At 44.3% G+C, this 20,294-nt stretch overlaps 1 protein-coding gene across 1 annotated transcript in view; it reads right to left on the bottom strand.

Annotated features, from left to right (window-relative positions):
• The window catches only part of LOC126470720 (nose resistant to fluoxetine protein 6-like), a 167,866-nt gene that overhangs the window by 36,833 nt on the left and 110,739 nt on the right, over nucleotides 1–20,294 (bottom strand). The window contains exons 10-11 of the mRNA XM_050098724.1: nucleotides 18,782–18,861; nucleotides 10,272–10,367 (exon numbers count right to left, since the gene is read on the bottom strand). Of these exons, the coding sequence (XP_049954681.1) occupies nucleotides 10,272–10,367; nucleotides 18,782–18,861 (176 nt within the window). The remainder of the gene's footprint in view (nucleotides 1–10,271; nucleotides 10,368–18,781; nucleotides 18,862–20,294) is intronic.

The following is a 20,294-nucleotide window of genomic DNA, read 5'->3' as shown; positions in this document are numbered from 1 at the left end:
CGATCTTCACTATTCAAGATTAAATCTAACTTTGGCACAGAAAGGGGTGAATTATACTGGCACTAAAGTCTTTGGTCACTTACCAAATAGTATCAAAAGTCTGACAGATAACCAACAAGTATTTAAGAAGAAATTAAAAGAATTTCTGAATGACAACTCCTTCTACTCCATAGAGGAATTTTTAGATATAAATTAAGAAAAAAAAGAAAAAAAAAACAACAAAATACTAAAAAAATAATAAAAAAATAAAAAAAATAAAAATAAAAAATAAAGAAAAACCAAAAACACAAAAAAATTGTTTTATTAACTCAAGTATGTTGTTAAATTAACCTAATTATGTCATGTATTGGAAAATTCGACTCGTTCCACATCATTACGAAGTATCGTATTCATGATCCATGGAACTAGTATTAATCTAATCTAATCTAATCTAATCTGTGCCATCACTAAAGACCATTTCCTTTTGTATTCATGAATTGTAACGTGGTTGGACAAGCACCAAAGATGAAGCGCACTCTGGCTGTCCAATTAACTGAGGTCACCACAAAGGAAAACATTGATAAAATCCATGATATGGTAAGGTAAGAGCACCGAATTAAAATTTGTGAGATTGCTGAGACTGTAGTCATCTCAGCTGAGTGAGTGCATGATATCCTGCATGGAGAACAGGCTATGAAGAAGCTGTGTGCGAGGTGGGTTTTGCGATTGCTTACAGTCAGCTGAAAGCACACCTGGGAGAACATTTCAACACAGTGTTTTGCATTGTTTAGTCGTAATCTGCAAGGCCTTCTGCACCGATATGCGACTGTTGATGAAACCTGGATCCACCATTACACACCGGAGCCAAAACGGCAGTCAGAACAAGGGACAAAAGCTGCTGAAAGTGCACTATAGAATGCAAAGACCGTTTTATCAGCTGGTAAGGTGATGGCCACTGTTTGTTGTGATTTGCAAGGAACAATCCTCGTAGATTACTTGGAAAAAGACAGAACCATAACTGGACCATATTATGTTTCATTGCTGGATCGTTTGAAATCTGAATAGGCTGCAAAAAGATCGAGGTTGGCACTTAAAAACGTGATTATTCGTCAGGACAATGCACCATCCCACATATCAGCGATAAAAACGGTGAAAGTCCATGAACTGGGCTTTATATTGGTTCCTCAAACACTCTTTTCACCAGACTTAGCCCCAAGTGGCTTCCTTCTGTTTCCTAACCTGGAACTTAAGCTATCTGGGAAGATATTTTCATCAAATGAGGAAGCGATAGTTGCAGTCAACGAGTATTTTACAGCGTTTGACGGAACCTATTTTTCCGAAAGGGTGAAAAAGCTGTAGGATCGCTGGACCAAGTGTATATTTCTCAAACGAGACTATGTTGAGAAGGAAGCTGAGCTGTTTAGGAAACAAACATTTTTTCTTGCTTTTTTATTTACTCTCGTAGCCTACTCTTCTCGAATGGGGGACTGCCGAGATCAACATCCCCATCCGACTGATGCAACACTGCGGAGACGTTTGGAATTTAACCTAGGTCACTGATGCAAATTCTGGTGGTCAGGAACTATACGTCACCACCTCGCGCATCTCTTGCCGGTCAAATACTGTATGATTCGACTCGGTTGCCTCGGGGTTAACAGCCACTGTAGAGGCGTGCGTCAGCGATCTCGGCTACGGAGGGAGTACTGATATAAAGTATGTCTGGGATGTCTTACTAAGACCTGGGGGTATTTTTAATATTTTGGAAGACGAACGGTGACTTATAAGCAGCCATAAAAAAGTTCCAGTTGCGACCTTGTTAAAAACCTACATAAAACAGACTTTTAAATCATTTTCTTGAAAGAAATTCTTGAGATTAAGTTTTATCTTGTTCTGTATTTCTTAGACATTCTCTTTAGGAAATATGCAATCGTTTCTTAACACTTGAACCCTATAGTATTTTGGGGCGAACCTCCATAGATGTCTTCATTGGAGATTTGCAAGTAGAAAGTGCACGAGACCATTTCATAAAGATTGGAGTCGGCTTACACTGTGGTGATAAAAGTCATGGCGGGAATAGCGCGTACACAAGGTATAAAAGGGCAGTGCAGTGGCGGGGCTGTCATTTGCACTCACATGATTCATGTGATAAAGTTTCCGACGTGATTATGGCCGCACAACGGGAATTAATGGACCTCTTGAACGCGGAATGGTAGTTGAGGGTAGAAACTTGGGACATTCTCTTTCGGAAATCGTTAGGAAATTCAATATTTCAACAATGTTCAAATGTGTGTGAAATCATATGGGACTTAACTGCTAAGGTCATCAGTTCCTAAGCTTACACACTACTTGACCTAAATTATCCTAATGACAAACACACCCACCCATGCCCGAGGGAGGACTCGAACCTCCGCTGGGATCAGCCGCACAGTCTATGGCTGCATCGCCTTTGACCGCTCGGCTAATCCCGCGCGGCCAATATTTCAAGATACACATTGTCAGGAATGTGTCGAGAATACCAAATTTCTGGCACTACCTCTCACTACATATAACACAGTGGCCGGCGGCCTTCACTTAACGAGCGACAGCAGCGGCGTTTGCGTTAAGTTGTCAGTGCTAACAGACAAGCAACACAGCGTGAAATAAGCGCAGAAATCAATCTGGGACATTCGACGAACGTATCCGTTAGGACAGTGGGGCGAAATTTGGCGGTAATGGGCTATGCCAGCACACGATCGACGCGATTACCTTTGTTAACAGCACGATACCGCTTGCAGCGCTTCTCCTGGTCTCGTGACTGTATCGCTTGGATCCTAGACGATTGGAAAACCGTGGCCTGGTCAGAAGAGTCCCGATTTCAGTTGGTAAGAGCTGATGGTAGGTTTGGATTGTGGCGAGGACCTCACAAAGCCATGGACAGAAGTTGTCAACAAGGCACTGTGCAAGCTCGTGGTGGCTCCATAATGGTGTGGGCTGTCTTTACATGGAATGGACTGGATCCTCTGATTGCAAATGGTTATGTTCGGGAACTTGAAGACCATTTGCAGCTGTCATCTCTTAGAATTGATGTCATTGTGGGCATACAAAGTTTTACGTACTTCCTACTGAGAAAAATGATGGCTTATTGCATTGCAGCATTTGGTATGTCATCCACTATTTATAACTTTTCGAGCTTCTGTGATGTCAGACCATCCACTTTACTAATTTCGCTCCGAATAACATAAGAGTCCTACATTGGTTCCTCCAGTGGAAATTCTTTTTGAATGCCACTTCAAATAATTTTACCCTCTAGCTGGCTCTTCAGATGGACTATTTTTATTTTCCCTGGGTTCAGGTCTTGGGATGGGTCTACCTGATTGTTGCTATGGGGCGTCTGCCCTACAAACTGCATCTGACTGTCAGTTCTTACGCCAGTGCTGCAGAAATTTTCCGACGCCATGCTCCGAACCCCCGCCATGATGACTTGCACATTATCGAGTGTTCAGTTGACCGTCACTCGACAATGGTTGTCTTTAGTCCAGTCAACGAAGGAAAATTAGGAGAAAAAATTCGTGTAGTCGCAAATTTTTTTTTTACGCTGATAGGAGTTGGTTGCGCATTCTCGAGTGTTCAGTTGACCGTCACTCGACAATGGTTGTCTTTAGTCCAGTCAACGAAGGAAAATTAGGAGAAAAAATTCGTGTAGTCGCAAATTTTTTTTTACAATGATAGGAGGTGGTGACATGTACAGCATATTAAAAATTCTGGTCGGAGGAGTATGAGTGTGCGGGAGGGAGGGGGCGTTTAAATGTCACTTTTTAATGTTTTTCTTTAATAACTCGAGAAATGCGGCTTCTAGTGAAGATCTTAAACTACATTAGCTTTCCTACAAAAAGGGTCCTATTCACTTTTTCTCTAGGACTAAAAGCTTCCAAGTTGCAGGGTATGGAAAAATCAAAGATTATTAAACATAGTGTTTCAATGGTATAAACTTAATGCTTATTATTAAATGAAGTGGTATTCATGTATATGTAGTAGAACCGTATAAGGGAGAAATTGAGTTGTGGTGTTGTATAGGGTGGAGAGGGTAGGGAAGGGGGGGGGGGGAGTGGGAGGATAGACGCGTGGCAGGTTGCCGGATTGTATTCATGTATTTCCCTCATTTGCATGTCTGTAGACTGAAGAGCGACCCGACGCGCCACCAATGTTTCTACACCACTACGTCACAAAATGCGACTACAGGGTGTTTCACAAAGTTATATCCACCTTTCCGCAGCTCGTCTTATGAATTACGGGCGACGGAGAGTACAGACAACCTGGCGTGTTTCTTTTCCACTAAACTGTCTACCACATTGAAGAGCCTGTCCCAAGTGAAACACGCTGGTAAAATGTACCCGACAATTTTGATTTCATTGTCTCCATTCTCAACGGCTTCAATACAGCATGAAGGGTATCAACTGCACTATCCTAGCCCCAGTTCTCCCAACATCTTAAGAGACCCAGAGCTTAAATTTGCTCCGTCTGTAACAGAACTAGATCATCTATGTTGTTATGGAATTTCAAATATTTCAACATAAATCAAGTAATGCATTACAACAGATTATCTACATCTACAACTTCATCAATTTCCCGTTTGACGGTGTGTGGTGGAGGCTACATCTGATTGTATTATATTGTATGTTAACCGGGGGCCTAGAAACGACGGAGACGCTTTGTCCCCGCCGCAGCCGCAGTGGTCCATAACCTCACGACGACTACCGCAGTCCACTTCACGTCTCCGCCGCCCCACACTGAACCACTCTTTCAGGGTTATTGTGCGGTTTAGCCCCCGGAGGACGAATGTCAGCACACAGTAACCCAAGTTCCATACATCGGTATGTGTTTCAAGCCCATAAACATGTCGAGTTTTGTGGCTACGAACTACGGTTTGCGGACAGCATTGGTTTTCTGTTATCATTTGAAGACAACTGCTGCAGAATCGCATCGAATACTTGTCGACGCTTTCGGCAATTATGCTCTTGGGAAAACAAAGTGTTCCGAATGGTTCAAAAAATTCAAAAGTGGTGATTTTGACGTGGGATACTACGAGCGAGGGAAACCACCGAGAAAATTAGAAGACAACGAATTGCAGGCCTTACTGGGTGAAGATAATAGTCAAACTCAACAGGAACTCGCGGAACTATTGAATGTAACACAGAAAGCCGTTTCTGTACGGTTGAAAGCAACGGGAAAGGTGCAAAAAGTGGGAAAATGGGTTTCGCATGAACTGAAGAAAGACAGCAAGCAAATCGAAAAACCACTTGTAAAATGCTGCTCGCCAGATACAAACGAAAGTCGTATCTTCGCCGAATAGTGACAGGTGATGAAAAACTGATATATTCTGAGAATCCTAAGCGTCATAAATCATGGGTGAATCCAGGCACACCATCGACATTCACTGCATGACCAAATCTCTTTGGAAAGAAGACAATGCTCTGTGTTTGGTGGGATCATAAGGGTGCCTTTTATTACGAGCACTGATCGCTACCAACAGCAAATGATAGATTTATGTCGTACATTACGTGAAAAACGACCGGAATACGGAGAAACGCAACACAAAGTCAGGGACGTGATCGAGGCGTTCAGTTGGGAAATGCTAGGGCATGCGGCTTATTCTGCAGCCTTGGCTCCGTCCGGTTATCATCTACACTCCTGGAAATTGAAATAAGAACACCGTGAATTCATTGTCCCAGGAAGGGGAAACTTTATTGACACATTCCTGGGGTCAGATACATCACATGATCACACTGACAGAACCACAGGCACATAGACACAGGCAACAGAGCATGCACAATGTCGGCACTAGTACAGTGTATATCCACCTTTCGCAGCAATGCAGGCTGCTATTCTCCCATGGAGACGATCGTAGAGATGCTGGATGTAGTCCTGTGGAACGGCTTGCCATGCCATTTCCACCTGGCGCCTCAGTTGGACCAGCGTTCGTGCTGGACGTGCAGACCGCGTGAGACGACGCTTCATCCAGTCCCAAACATGCTCAATGTGGGACAGATCCGGAGATCTTGCTGGCCTGGGTAGTTGACTGACACCTTCTAGAGCACGTTGGGTGGCACGGGATACATGCGGACGTGCATTGTCCTGTTGGAACAGCAAGTTCCCTTGCCGGTCTAGGAATGGTAGAACGATGGGTTCGATGACGGTTTGGATGTACCGTGCACTATTCAGTGTCCCCTCGACGATCACCAGTGGTGTACGGCCAGTGTAGGAGATCGCTCCCCACACCATGATGCCGGGTGTTGGCCCTGTGTGCCTCGGTCGTATGCAGTCCTGATTGTGGCGCTCACCTGCACGGCGCCAAACACGCATACGACCATCATTGGCACCAAGGCAGAAGCGACTCTCATCGCTGAAGACAACACGTCTCCATTCGTCCCTCCATTCACGCCTGTCGCGACACCACTGGAGGCGGGCTGCACAATGTTGGGGCGTGAGCGGAAGACGGCCTAACGGTGTGCGGGACCGTAGCCCAGCTTCATGGAGACGGTTGCGAATGGTCCTCGCCGATACCCCAGGAGCAACAGTGTCCCTAATTTGCTGGGAAGTGGCGGTGCGGTCCCCTACGGCACTGCGTAGGATCCTACGGTCTTGGCGTGCATCCGTGCGTCGCTGCTGTCCGGTCCCAGGTCGACGGGCACGTGCACCTTCCGCCGACCACTGGCGACAACATCGATGTACTGTGGAGACCTCACGCCCCACGTGTTGAGCAATTCGGCGGTACGTCCACCCGGCCTCCCGCATGCCCACTATACGCCCTCGCTCAAAGTCCGTCAACTGCACATACGGTTCACGTCCACGCTGTCGCGGCATGCTACCAGTGTTAAAGACTGCGATGGAGCTCCGTATGCCACGGCAAACTGGCTGACACTGACGGCGGCGGTGCACAAATGCTGCGCAGCTAGCGCCATTCGACGGCCAACACCGCGGTTCCTGGTGTGTCCGCTGTGCCGTGCGTGTGATCATTGCTTGTACAGCCCTCTCGCAGTGTCCGGAGCAAGTATGGTGGGTCTGACACACCGGTGTCAATGTGTTCTTTTTTCCATTTCCAGGAGTGTACTTGCATCACTGGGACACGCTCTCGCTGCACAACACTTTAATTCGTATGAAAATGCATGCTAACTGGTTCGCTTCAAAAGAAGAACTGTTTTTTCGGCTTGACGTACATAGCCTTGAGGAGAGGTGGGAGAAATGAATAAATAGCAATGGTGATTATTCTGAATAAAATATTTTTTATCAGTTTCAAAATACAGATGTGTGATTATTGCAACCAAATTCCGGTTTCATACTTCTACATCTGGTGCAGGATGCGGCTCTTAAATCCGAACAAATTTCAATTTGAGTTTCCCTCCACATCGCAGTTCCGCCGGAGGTCGCGATTAGTGCTCTTGAAAGCCATAGGCATCTAGTAAACAATCAGAACCTCAAAATGGCCGAGATGTTACGGACAAGTACAGACTACAACCGAAGAGCCGCAGTTATCGGAAGTCTTCGTCCTGGGCGTTAGCCCACTAAAATACGAGGGTTGCCCGGAAAGTAATCCACCGCATTTTGTTTTTCATTCAAAAACAATGCTACGAATGCGAAACGTTACGTATATATTATTTGAAGTCTCTTGAGTGAGAGCGCTAAGTTTCCGTCACTTCCGACAGATAGCGTAGCTGCAGGACAGTTTCAAAATGGCGTCTGTAGAAGTACGTTACAAGCAACGTGCCGTCATTGAAGTTTTCACTGCAGAGAAAGACTCTGTGGCGAATACTCACAAACGCTTGTGAAAAGTCTATGGAACATCTGCTGTCGACAGAAATATAGTTTGTCGCTGGACACGGAGGGTGAGGTCATCATAAGGTGGTTTGGCGGAGCTCCACGATTTGCAGCGGTCGGGGAGACCATCCACCGCTATTAAACCCGACATGTTGTAGCGAGCTGTTGTCGTCATTCGCGAGGACGGACGCATTACGACCTTGCTCAAAATGGTTCAAATGGCTCTGAGCTCTATGGGACTTAACTTCTAAGGTCATCAGTCCCCTAGAACTTAGAACTACTTAAACCTTACTAACCTAAGGACATCACACACATCCATGCCCGAGTCAGGATTCGAACCCGCGACCGTAGCGGTCGCGCGGTTCCAGACTGTAGCGCCTAGAACCGCTCGGCCACCCTGGACGGCTACGACCTTGCAGTTACTGCTGCATCTGTCAATCAGCAAAGGAAGTTCACACAATGAACACTGGCTCCGCCACCAGGACAAGGATTGGTACCGACAGGGCATACACGCCCTTGTTTCGCGCTGGAGGAGGGCCATAGAATGGGATGGAGATTACGTGGAAGAACATGATGCGTAGATGAAACACCATTCTTTCGTGTGGTATTCTCATTACGTTCAATAAAGAATTGTTGAAGAAAAAAATGCGGTTCTTTCCTTCTGGGCAACCCTCATAGTTCGATTCTTCAGGTACCCGAGATCAACTGTTTACGATATTGTGGGCAAGTACAAAGCTTCGGAGAAGTCTGGGGAAGGTTCTTCTACCCTGGCGAGAAACCTCATTCAAGGAAACGCATGTCACGAACCAGGGCAGTCATCGAAAAGGCTCAGGCGCTGATTTCGGAGGACTCTGGACAATCGCTGAGGAAACTGGCGTCAGTATTGAATGTCAGGAGCGGACAACGCGTCATATGGTAGAGGAAGACCTCATTCGAGCCATTTAGCCACTGGTTCTCGGATAACGTTGACATGTTCTGGTCAAAGGAGTTCTGGCAGCCTGTACTTGAACCCCCTCAACTACTATGTTTGGTGTGTAGTCGAAAGAGTTACCAAGAAGATGAGCCACCCTAATGTCGCATCCGTAAACACCGCTATCGAAGCAGCGTTCGCGAATATGGGTAGCACTGTTTTAAAGAGTGTGTGCGATCGCTTCAAGACAAGATTGGAGGCGCCCATTGCGGTTGACAGAGGTTACATCGAGTAATATTACTCTTGAAAGATACCACTACTTATATGTAAAAAGATTTTCATTCTCATTTGTATCTTGTTTTACTAAATTTGATTTTAAAAACGTTTCATTTGTCCGGATTTACGCGCCACACCCTTTAGCGGAGTAATGAAATTGAGGACTCGCTTGCTCGCTCTTCAGATCTACAGAGCAGGGAAGTGTATGACCGCAATACGGCGACCTGCCTTACCTCACGCGTCTATCCCCTCCACCACCACCCACTCCCGTTCTCCCTTCAGCCTGTCACAGTCCAGAACACAGTTTATCCCTTAATACAGTTATACTGCACTTAGACGTGGTTCATAATTTAATATTTGTTCTTAACCCACTTCATTTAACAATAAACATCAATTTTATGTCATTGGTTCAAATGGTTCAAATGGCTCTGAGCACTATGCGACTTACCTTCTAAGGTCATCAGTCATCTAGAACTTAGAACTAATTAAACCTAACTAACCTAAGGACTTCACACACATCCATGCCTGAGGCAGGATTCGAACCTGCGACCGTACCGGTCGCTTGGTTCCACACTGTAGCGCCTAGAACCGCACGGCCACTCCGGCCGGCTTTATGTCATTAAAACACTATTTTTAATAATCTTATAATGGTCCTAGAGAAAAAAAATGAGTATTACCTTTTTTGTAGGAAAGTTAATGTAGATTAACACTGTACTGGAAAATATTTTCTCTAGAAGCCGCGGTTTTCGAGTTATTCAAGAAGAATTTTTAAAAAATGATCTTTAAATGTCCCCTCCGCACGGCCACTCCCCACAGGTCAGGAATTTTTAGTCTGTTGTTCATAACAGTCCCTGCTACCAATGTGCAAAAATTTGTGACTACACGAAATTATCCCCTATTGACCTTTCTTGGTCTTCGTTGACTGGGCAACTTCAGCTGTGACGTGCTACAGCGAAATCTGATTGCAGTGCTTAATCAGAACTGAAATACAGTATAGCAAAATCTGACTGCAGGGCTTAATCAAAACTGAAATCCAGTATCTCGTGATCCATAGGTTGGATCACGATGCGGTTTGCACAAATCAATCTTATATAAGAGACGCACGCATACATTTTATGTTCCATCCTTCCTTGTCATTTTAACCAATTATTGTGATTCCAGAACACAAGAAGCCGGAAGTGAGAGGTTAGTGAGGTAACATATCACTGTCGCGCCTCAAGTCATCACTCTTGGAAGTCACATAAAAAGATTTGTGAAGTAAGGAAACATGAGCAACATCTATAATCTTTTTAACATGTAGAAGACAGGTACGTACCTGGCTTTGTACTCGTACTGGACCGAGATAAACGCAGTGGTCGACCAAGAACACAGCAGCAGGGCAGCCCAAGCTACGCACGCAGTTCTGAAGAACCTGAAACAAAAATTCTTAATTCAGCCATACTGATTTGCTGCATTAATTAAGATTATATTCTTCTAATGCAAGTATTTGTAAACAGAGACAAGAGTTTCGAATTTCTGCTACATACGAAAATCAGCGCTTGCTTTATTTTATATTAATTTTCTTGGATTCAATAAATACATGTACACTACGTGATCAAAAGTATCTGGACACCTGGCTGAAAATGACTTACAAGTTCGTGGCGGCCTCCACCGGTAACGCTGGAATTCAATATGGTGTTGGCCCACCCTTAGTGCCGGCCGCGGTGGTCTCGCGGTTCGAGGCGCGCAGTCCGGAACCGTGCGACTGCTACGGTCGCAGGTTTGAATCCTGCCTCGGGCATGGACGTGTGTGATGTTTAGGTTAGTTAGGTTTAAGTAGTTCTAAGTTCTAGGGGACTGATGACCACAGCTGTTAAGTCCCATAGTGCTCAGAGCCATTTGAACCACCCTTAGCCTTGATGACGGCTTCCACTCTCGCAGGCATACGTTCAACCAGGTGCTAGAAGGTTTCTTAGGGAATGGCAGTCCTTTCTTTATGGTGTGCCCCACTGAGGAGAGGTATCGATGTCGGTCGGTGAGGCCTGGCACGAAGTCGGCCTTCCAAAAAATCCCAAAGGTGTTCTATAGGATTCAAGTCAGGACTCTGTTCAGGCCAGTCCATTACAAGGATGTAATTTTCGTGTAACCACTCTGCCTCTGGCCGTGCATTATGAACAGGTGCTCGATAGTGTTGAAAGATGCAGTCGCCATCCGAGAATTGCTCTTCAACAGTGAGAAGCAAGAAGGTGCTTAAAACATGAATGTAGGCCAGTGCTGTGATAATGCCACGCAAAACAACGAGGGGTGCAAGCCCCCTCCATGAAAAACACGACCACACAATAACACCACCGCCTCTGAATTTTACTGTTGGCACTACACACGTTGGCAGACGACGTTCGCCGGGCATTAGCCATACCCACACCCTGCCATCTGATCGCCACATTGTGTACAGTGATTCGTCACTCCACACAACGTTTTTCCACTGTTCAATCGTCCAATGTTTACGCTCCTTAAACCAAGCGAGGCGTCATTTGGCATTTACTGGCGTGATGTGTGGCTTATGAGCAGCCGCTCGACCAAGAAATCCAAGTTTTCTCACCTCCTGCCTTACTGTCATAGTTCTTGCAGTGGATCCTGAAGCAGTTTGGAATTCCTGTGTGATGGTCTGGATAGATATCTGCCTACACATTACGACCCCGTTCAAATGTCGGCGCCCTCTGTCAGGCAACAGACGATGTCGGCCTGTACGCTTTTATGCTGCACGTGTCCTTACACGTTTCCACTCCACTGTCAGATCGGAAACAGTGGACCTAGGGATGTTTAGAAGTGTGGAAATCTCGCGTACAAACGTATGATACAAGTGACACCCAATCACTTGACCACGTTCGAAGTCCGTGAGTTCCACGAAGCGCCCGTTCTGCTCTCTCACGATGTCTAATGACTACTGAGGTCGCTATGTGGAGTACATGGCAGTAGGTGGCAGTACAATGCACCTAACATGAAAAACGTATGTTTTTGGGGGTGTCCGGGTACTTTTGATCACATAGTGTACAATAGAATAAATATTTGCAACATTTTTACGTACACGTTTTAAATTGCAAAAATGTCGTCTTTAGGATATTGCTGTTTATGCTGCACACCATTTAATTTATATTCTAGTTCATCGTTATACGTCAGCTTAAACTGCGCGTTTTTTTACAATATATAATCCCTATTTTCGAAGAGTTAGTATTTCAAAGGACTTCAGTAGTCATCTCCTCCTACTCAATCCGTGAAATTATTAACAGAATGAATTGATGTACGTATTATCAACTAACCTCAGTGCAGTAACGCGGTTTGTCTGTGTAAGTCACGCAAACTGTTTCTGCTCTTGACAATGCTCAGAATTATCATATGCACTTCCACTACGTATACTTTTAAACTTCTTGGTAAGCTTGGGTTGGGTTGTTTTGGGGGAAGAGACCAAACAGCGAGGTCATCGGTCTCATCGGATTAGGAAAGGAAGTCGGCCGTGCCCTTTGAAAGGAACCATCCCAGCATTTGCCTGGGGAGATTTAGGGAAATCACAGAAAACCTAAATCAGGATGGTTGGACGCGGGATTGAACCTTCGTCCTCCCGAATGCGAGTCCAGTGTGCTACCACTGCGCCACCTCGCTCGGTGTGGTAAGCTCTTAATTAACGTGTAAATGGAATAGATGTACAAAGTTTCTGATTTTTTCTACACCATTGAGAACTATCTTTCTTAGAACATGCGGAAGAGACATTGGTATAGTTGTCCCATACTCAGGGAATGAGCGTTGGAGAGAAGATGCAGGAATGCTGCATCGCCTTTCAAGGCAAGGTTTAGTCGAGGTGGTTTGCCAGTAGCTTCTTTCGACCTATTATGAAGTGTCAAATGTGTATCAGTGTCGTATGGATGGCTGTGATGAGTGTTTGTCCAAGGTAGTGTTGGGTATGTGTTGTTCTGGATGAAGGGAAGAGGAAGGGTGACACCAAATATGGTTCAAATGGCTCTAAGCACTATGGGACTTAACATCTGAGGTCATCAGTCCCCTAGAACTTAGAACTACTTAAACCTAACTAACCTAAGGACATCACACACATCCATGCACGAGGCAGGATTCGAACCTGCGACCGTAGCAGCAGCGCAGTTCCGGACTGAAGCGCCTAGAGCCGCTCGGCCACAGCGGCCGGCTAAGGGTGAGACCTTGTGCCGGCACATAGCCTACTTCTCTCGAATAGCACCAACGGGGTCGCTGAGATTAGCGTCCCCATACGAAAGACGGATCACTAATAAGAGTATCACATGCCCTCACTTCATGAGAGACTGCAGAGTGGTTTGGAATTTAATCCAGGAAGTTGGCACAGAGACTGGTGGTCAGGAACTTATTCCACCACTTCTCCTCCTTTGCTGTCCAAATACTGATAGTGACAATTTTCGACCACCAGGATTCGAACCTGCTTATCTCCGCGTCGAGTGCCACCCACACGCGGGCGTGCCTCGACTATGGAAACAGGCGTTTGTACATATGATTTATGTATTTTTGTTTTTGTGACATGTTCAACATCCTATCCCCTATGGGTCTGGGAATCGAACAGTATATCTAATTTAATCTTATTAAAAACGTGAAATACTTTCTCAGTGTTCAAGGTAAGAAACTTTAATACAGCACAAACTTTTCTTTCTTCCCTAATGTTTGTGAAAGTTGAAAGACCCAGAAAGGATGGCCTAAGTTAATTTATATACTTACAAGGATATGGTGTCTGTTCTTTCGGACATGTCCGAAAAAACAGACACCATATCCATATAAGTATATAATTCTGGCAATACCGGCCATGACCTTCTTCTTCTGTGCATATGCACACATATTCCCCAAACTGTTACGGGACTTGGTAATAATGTCTTTCACGAGTAATGAGTGTGTTGGGGTGGGACACTACGAATGTAGTGTGTGGACATACAAGGTGAAAATGTGGGTCTCGCGGGAGGCGTGGGCTAGATAGTCTTTGCAGCCGCACTATCCTCCGTGCCCTCGGTGGCTCTGATGGATAGAGCGTCTGCTATGTAAGCAGGGGATCCCAGGTTCGGGTCACGGTCGGGGCACACATTTATCTCCTGTCCCCGTTGATATATATCAACGCCCGTCAGCAGTTGAAGGTATTAATATAATTCTAATTAAGTTAATTTAAGTTCGGAGGATCTGTAGATTGGAATCCAGTGTAAGAGATTACGACTGCGGAGGCATGGCATATTCGTAGATACAGCATCGGTCACGCTTGTCTGACTGGAAATATCTGATCGCACACTCGAAATGTATAAATCAAGTTACAATATGCCTCTTCGACATTAAAGCGCGCAATATCAGTAAATAACTGGGTTCAAAAGGAGCAGAATAAGTGGACTCTGGGAAACAGGTTTAGTGTATGTTGACTTCTGGTTCGTAATGGATATACCACTACCACAGTGATGCAGATGTGGAATCCATAACTTGAAGGATATCATACGCAGCGACGAGCAGGTGCCAGCCAGTCAAGGTAACAACAGCAAGGGATAACCACACTCTTGCCTGCATTGCTGCAACGGACGGTACAGCTATGTGCATAGTGATAATTCAGTGCTGGAGCAATGCCACGTGTGTGGATATGTTTGTATCGATGATTTACGTCGTATGTTGCAGGCTGAAACGGGAACGCGTACGCCCTTGCGTCAGCTCCGATTGTCTTGCTTCAATCTGTCTCACTGTGATGGCCACATATGTATTAGATAGTACTGCGGTCGCTACATCCTGGTAGTCTAAATACTTAGTGGCATACCGGACAAGCTCCGAGTGCAGTAGGTTGGAGCGACACTGTATGCTGCTACTGGTACCAACCTTCCGCATTTCCGGGATTCTCCTGAAAAAAGGCGATTATTTTTTAAAATCTCTCAGCTCCAGGAATGCAGCTAAAACCTTCCGAATTTTTTCATCGCGTAGCCGTCGGCCGCGCCAAAAAAATACCCACAGTTCACTGAGTTTGTCTTGGCGGCTGGACCCGAAGTTCCCTCATGGCATTTCGAAATCATTTGGAACATTGCACGTCACCGTCACCTGAATCCCATTGCCCCCAACGTGCACTCTCCCACATGAAATTTACACCATTGCCACTGTTTGGTATGAGACGCGTACGCGAGTTTCTCGGTTGGCAGTTCTGAATCGATAGTAATTCTGCATTCTCCCTCGACTTTGATCGTGTAATTAATTATTGACCAGAGGTGGCTGAAGCTGAACGCATTTTGTATTTTAAGTATTAACGTGTAAATATTATTGCTGTTATATTCTTAGTAAAGCATTACGTCGGGTTCAGAAAGCCCAACGCAGACACCACTGAAAAAGGGAAAAGTCAAGAACTATCATACAAGCTTTGACGAAACTTGTTTGAACGATCCTCTGATTAGTGCTTGTTTTTTTAAAAAACGAGATGACTTCATCGCTGAATGTAAAGTATGAAGAACCGATGTTTAAGTGAAATACGAAGGGAATTGTGCATTCGGAATGCTAAAACAAGCATAACTTATGTCTCAAAAACAAGATTGCGAAGCCATTAGTTTCTAGATTCTTTGTGAAAAAATATTCACAAGAAGAAAATTTATTTACTTCCTCTGAAGTTACATCTGTATATCAGGGTATTAAACATCACCACAGCTATTCAAGTCAAGACTGTAAAAGTAAGTTATTTCCTGATTCAGAAGTTGCAAAGAAATAGCAGCCACTGCTGCCGTTTATGCTCCTCGACCCCTATAACTGCGGTCTGGTGTCTGTAAAAGTTGTAGATAGCATTTTGCTCTCTGTATTTTAGACCTGCTACCTTCAGAATTTCAAAGAGATTATTACAGTCAAGATTGTCAAAAACTTTCTCTAAGTCTACAAATGCTATAACCGTACGTTTGCCTAACTTCCTCTGAAATCTAAACCAATATACCCTGAGATAGGATACTGTAAAGAATTCGTGTTAGTATTTTGCAACAATGACTTATTAAACTGATAGTTCGGTAACTTTCACGACTGTCAAAAACTGTTTTTTTTTTTTTTTTTTAAATTGGAATTATTGCATTCTTCTTGAATTCTGAGGGTATTTGGCCTGTCTCATACGTCTTGCACACCAGATGGAAGAGTTTTGTTATTGTTGGCTCTCCAAAGACTATCGTCTACTTCTGGCCACTTGTTTCGGCTTTCAAAGCTCTGTCAAAATTCTCCTCGTAATATATCTCCTACCTCATCTTCATCTGCGACCACCTTACTTTCTATAATATTGCCTTCAAGTTCATCTCCCATGTAAAGACCCTCTATATATCCCTTCCACCTCTCAGCTTTTCCTTCTCTGCTTAGGACTAGTTTTCCATCTCACCTCTTTATTCATACAACTACTTCTCTTTTTTCCTAAGGCTTCTTTAATTTTTATATAGGCGGTATCTATCTTTCCCTTGGTGAAATATGGTTCTAAATCCTTACATTTGTCCTCTAGCCATTCCTGCTTAGCCAATATGCACTTCTCGTCAGCGTCATTTTCTAAACGTCAGTATTCCTTTTAGCCTGCTTTATTTGCTGCATTTTTGTATTTTCTCCTTTCATCAATTAAATTCAATATATCTTGTGCAATCCAAGGATTTCTATTAGGCCTTGTCGTTTTACCTATTTTGTCCTCCGCTGCTTCCACTATTTTATCTCTAAAGACTACCCACTCGTCTTTTACTGTATTCCTTTGACCTGTTCTAGTCAACCGTCCCCTAACCCTTCCTCTGAAACTCTCAACAACTTTTGGTTCTTTCAACTTATCCAGGCCCCATCCCTATAATTTCCTACCTTTCCCCAGATTATTCAGTTTTAATCTACAGATCATAACCAATAAATTGTGGTCCGAATCAACATCTGCCCCTGCGAATACCTTACAATTTAAAATATGGTTCCTAAATCTCTGTCTTACCATTATATAATCAATCATAAACCTTCCGGTGTCTCTACGTCTCTTCCACATATACTACTCTCGTTTATGATTCTTCAACCAAGTGTTAGCTATGATTAAATTATGCCTTATACAAAATTCTACCAGGCGGCTTTCTCTTTCATTTTATTCCCCCAGTCCATATGCACCCACTATTTTTCCGTCTCTACCTCTTCCCGGTATCGAATTCCAGTCCCCCATCACAATTAAATTTTAGTCTGCTTTAACTATCTGAATAATTTCTTTTATCTCATCATACATTTCTTCAATCTCTTCATCATCTCCGAAGCTAGTAGGCATATAAACTTGTAATGCTGTGGTAGGCGTCGGCTTCGTGTCTATCGCGGCTACGGTAATGCGTTTACTTAGCTGTTCATAGTAGCTTACCCACATAACTTGTATTCACCTGTTCAGAAGTTCTGTTCCTCCTGTCACCGACTTCACTGATTCCCACTACATCTAACATCAGTCTATCCATTTCCCTTTTCAATTTTCTAATCTACTTGCCCGATTAAAGGATCTAACATTCCATGCTCCGATCCGTAGAGCGCTAGTTCTTTTTCTCCTGATGACGACATCCTCCTGAGTAGTACTTGCCTGGAGATCCCAATGGGGGACTGTTTTACCTCCGGAATATTTTATCCAAGAGGACGTCATCATCGTTTAACCTTATAGTAGGGCTGCGTGCCCTCGGGGAAAATTACGGCTGTAGTTTCCACTTGCTTTCAGTCGTCCGCAGTAGCAGAACACCAGCGCCGTTTTGGTTGATGTTACAAGACCCGATCAGTCAATCATCCAGACTGTTGTCCCTGCAACTACTGAAAACGCTGCTGCCCCTCTTCAGGAACCACAAGTTTGTCTGCCCTATCAACAGATACCTGTCCGTTGTGGTTGCACCTACGGGTACGGCTATCTATATCGCTGAGGCACGAATGCCACCTCACCGACGGCAAGGTCCACGGTTCATGGGGGGATTGATGCCATAGGCTACGGAATATATTGTTTCTCGAATAACGTGTTAAATAGTTAAGACAGTACGGCAACAATTATAAAAAAAATGGCTCTGAGCACTATGGGACTCAACTGCTGAGGTCATTAGTCCCCTAGAACTTAGAACTAGTTAAACCTAACTAACCTAAGGACATCACAAACATCCATGCCCGAGGCAGGATTCGAACCTGCGACCGTAGCGGTCTTGCGGTTCCAGACTGCAGCGCCTTTAACCGCACGGCCACTTCGGCCGGCAACAATTATAACTTTTCATGCAAATTGAAGTTGGACGGGGGGAAAAGGGAAGGGATTACTGATGTCAGCTGCATCAGGACATTATGCGGAATCAGCGGCGACGAGTGAAAATGTGTACCAGATCGGGATTCGAACCCGGGATCTCTTGCTGACTAGATAGGTGCGTTAACCACTGCACCACCCGGGACACAATGTTGTCGCAACTGCACGGACTATCTTGGCACGCCGTATGGCGACACACATTCCCACTGATCGCCATCTATCAGCAGTCCCTGTCAATTTCCTCCATGCTCGCTACTCTGAGATTTCCGTAGGAGGTCGGTCGTACTTGTGCATCCACACTGAAGAAGGTGGATCCATTACCCATCTAGGTGAAACAGTTACACGAGTAAGTGGTGTCTGTTCTTTCGGACATGTCCTAAAGAGCAGACACCACACATTCGTACACTTTTTACATGAGAGGGATGTTAGGGCCAATAGAACAACTGAATAAGAAATTGTGACACACACACACACACACACACACACACACACACACACACACACACACACACACTAATGCGGATGCGTTTATGCTTAAAACAGTACCTGTCTAGGAGATGTTTTCTTTCTGAACTTACCTGGTAGATATGAGAAGTAATAAAATTCCAAGTACATAAAACTGTGTGTCATTTGCCATGTACCAGCTCCACAGCATACACTGAAATAATGAGAACATAGCATTTGATAATCTGATTCTCAAATTAGGAGTGTGTTAACTAAATACTTTTAATTTGAAATGCCTCTATGGATAATTTAATTTTCTTTTGGACTGATAGGCAGCATGGCATACCTACAGATTAAACCAGGGTAAATTAATTTCATGTTAAAAGGTAGCTTTGTTATTTGCTGTTAGATGCAGCGCATGAAAGCTAACTCTGTTAAGTAAATTAACATGAGATAATTCGATTTTTAACTTCTAACATATAAGTGTATGAAATATTTTGATGGATTTTTCCTAAAATTTATTACGTTAGTCTATATTACATCTAACGGCAAATTACTGGGAAATTTGCCAGTGGTTCTACAACCATATTTACACAGGTAGTTTTAGCTCTGCATTAACATGATGAAGGATTATCAGCATTAGTACGTATTCTCAAATAACAATTTGTGTAAAAAAAAATGAAACCATTACGAACACGAAGGACACTTTCTTAGTTTTTTGACAATCAACAAGCATGTATACAGGGGGTAGACAAAAATATGGAAATACCAAAAACACAACACATTACCATGCCTGATACGGTGTTGGAAACCCGTTGGCATTCAGAACAGCTTCCAGTAGTCTCGGAATGGATAAATGAAGGTTCTGTGCGATTTTTAAGGGAATCTTATATCATTTTTCTTCAAAATAGTGACTAGTCCAGATAACCATTATGGAGATGAATAGCAACCACGCGTCGTTCTCTCCAAAGTAGACCACAAAGACTGTATAGGATCCTGATCTGGTGACTTTTGGCCAGGACAGATGCGACAATTCATCCTCGTGCTCACAAAACCGAACTGGTTGTTAACAAGAGGCCTGTCACCATTGGAGAACAAATACTGTACTTTGGGATGGATCTGATCAGTCAAAATGTTCACATAATCCTTGGGAGTAAGGGGACCTTGCAGAGTACTCCTGGGGCCCATGGAATACCACGATAACACCGCTCAAAACATCACCCAACCTCCGCCATGTTTCACTCTTGGGTCGTACACACTGCCAGAAGTTGGAAACATTGAAAAGAAGTCATCCAACCATATGACTTTCTTCCATTGCTTCGTAGCGCATGTTTTATTTCTTCGGCACCACGTTTTCCTGAATCGGGTATTTCATCACTGATGTGTGATTTTGGACTTCCAGCTCGCCCTGCAGTTCCTTGCTAGTGGAGCTCCCTTCGTGTTGTTTTGGTGCCGGTCGCTGTGGCCGAGCGGTTCTTGGTGTTTCAGTCCGGAACCGCGCTGCTGCTGCGGTCGCAGGTTCGAATCCTGCCTAGGGCATGAATATGTGTGATGTCCTTAGCTTAGTTTGGTTTAAGTAGTTCTAAGTCTAGGGGACTGATGACCTCAGATGTTAAGTCCCATAGTGCTTTGAGCCATTTGAACTAT

This window comes from Schistocerca serialis, chromosome 3, assembly GCF_023864345.2.
Source record: "Schistocerca serialis cubense isolate TAMUIC-IGC-003099 chromosome 3, iqSchSeri2.2, whole genome shotgun sequence".
In the NCBI taxonomy this organism is placed as follows: domain Eukaryota; kingdom Metazoa; phylum Arthropoda; class Insecta; order Orthoptera; family Acrididae; genus Schistocerca; species Schistocerca serialis.
The sequence above is the reverse complement of the archived record's forward strand: the minus strand, read 5'-3'. Positions and strand labels throughout refer to the sequence as shown.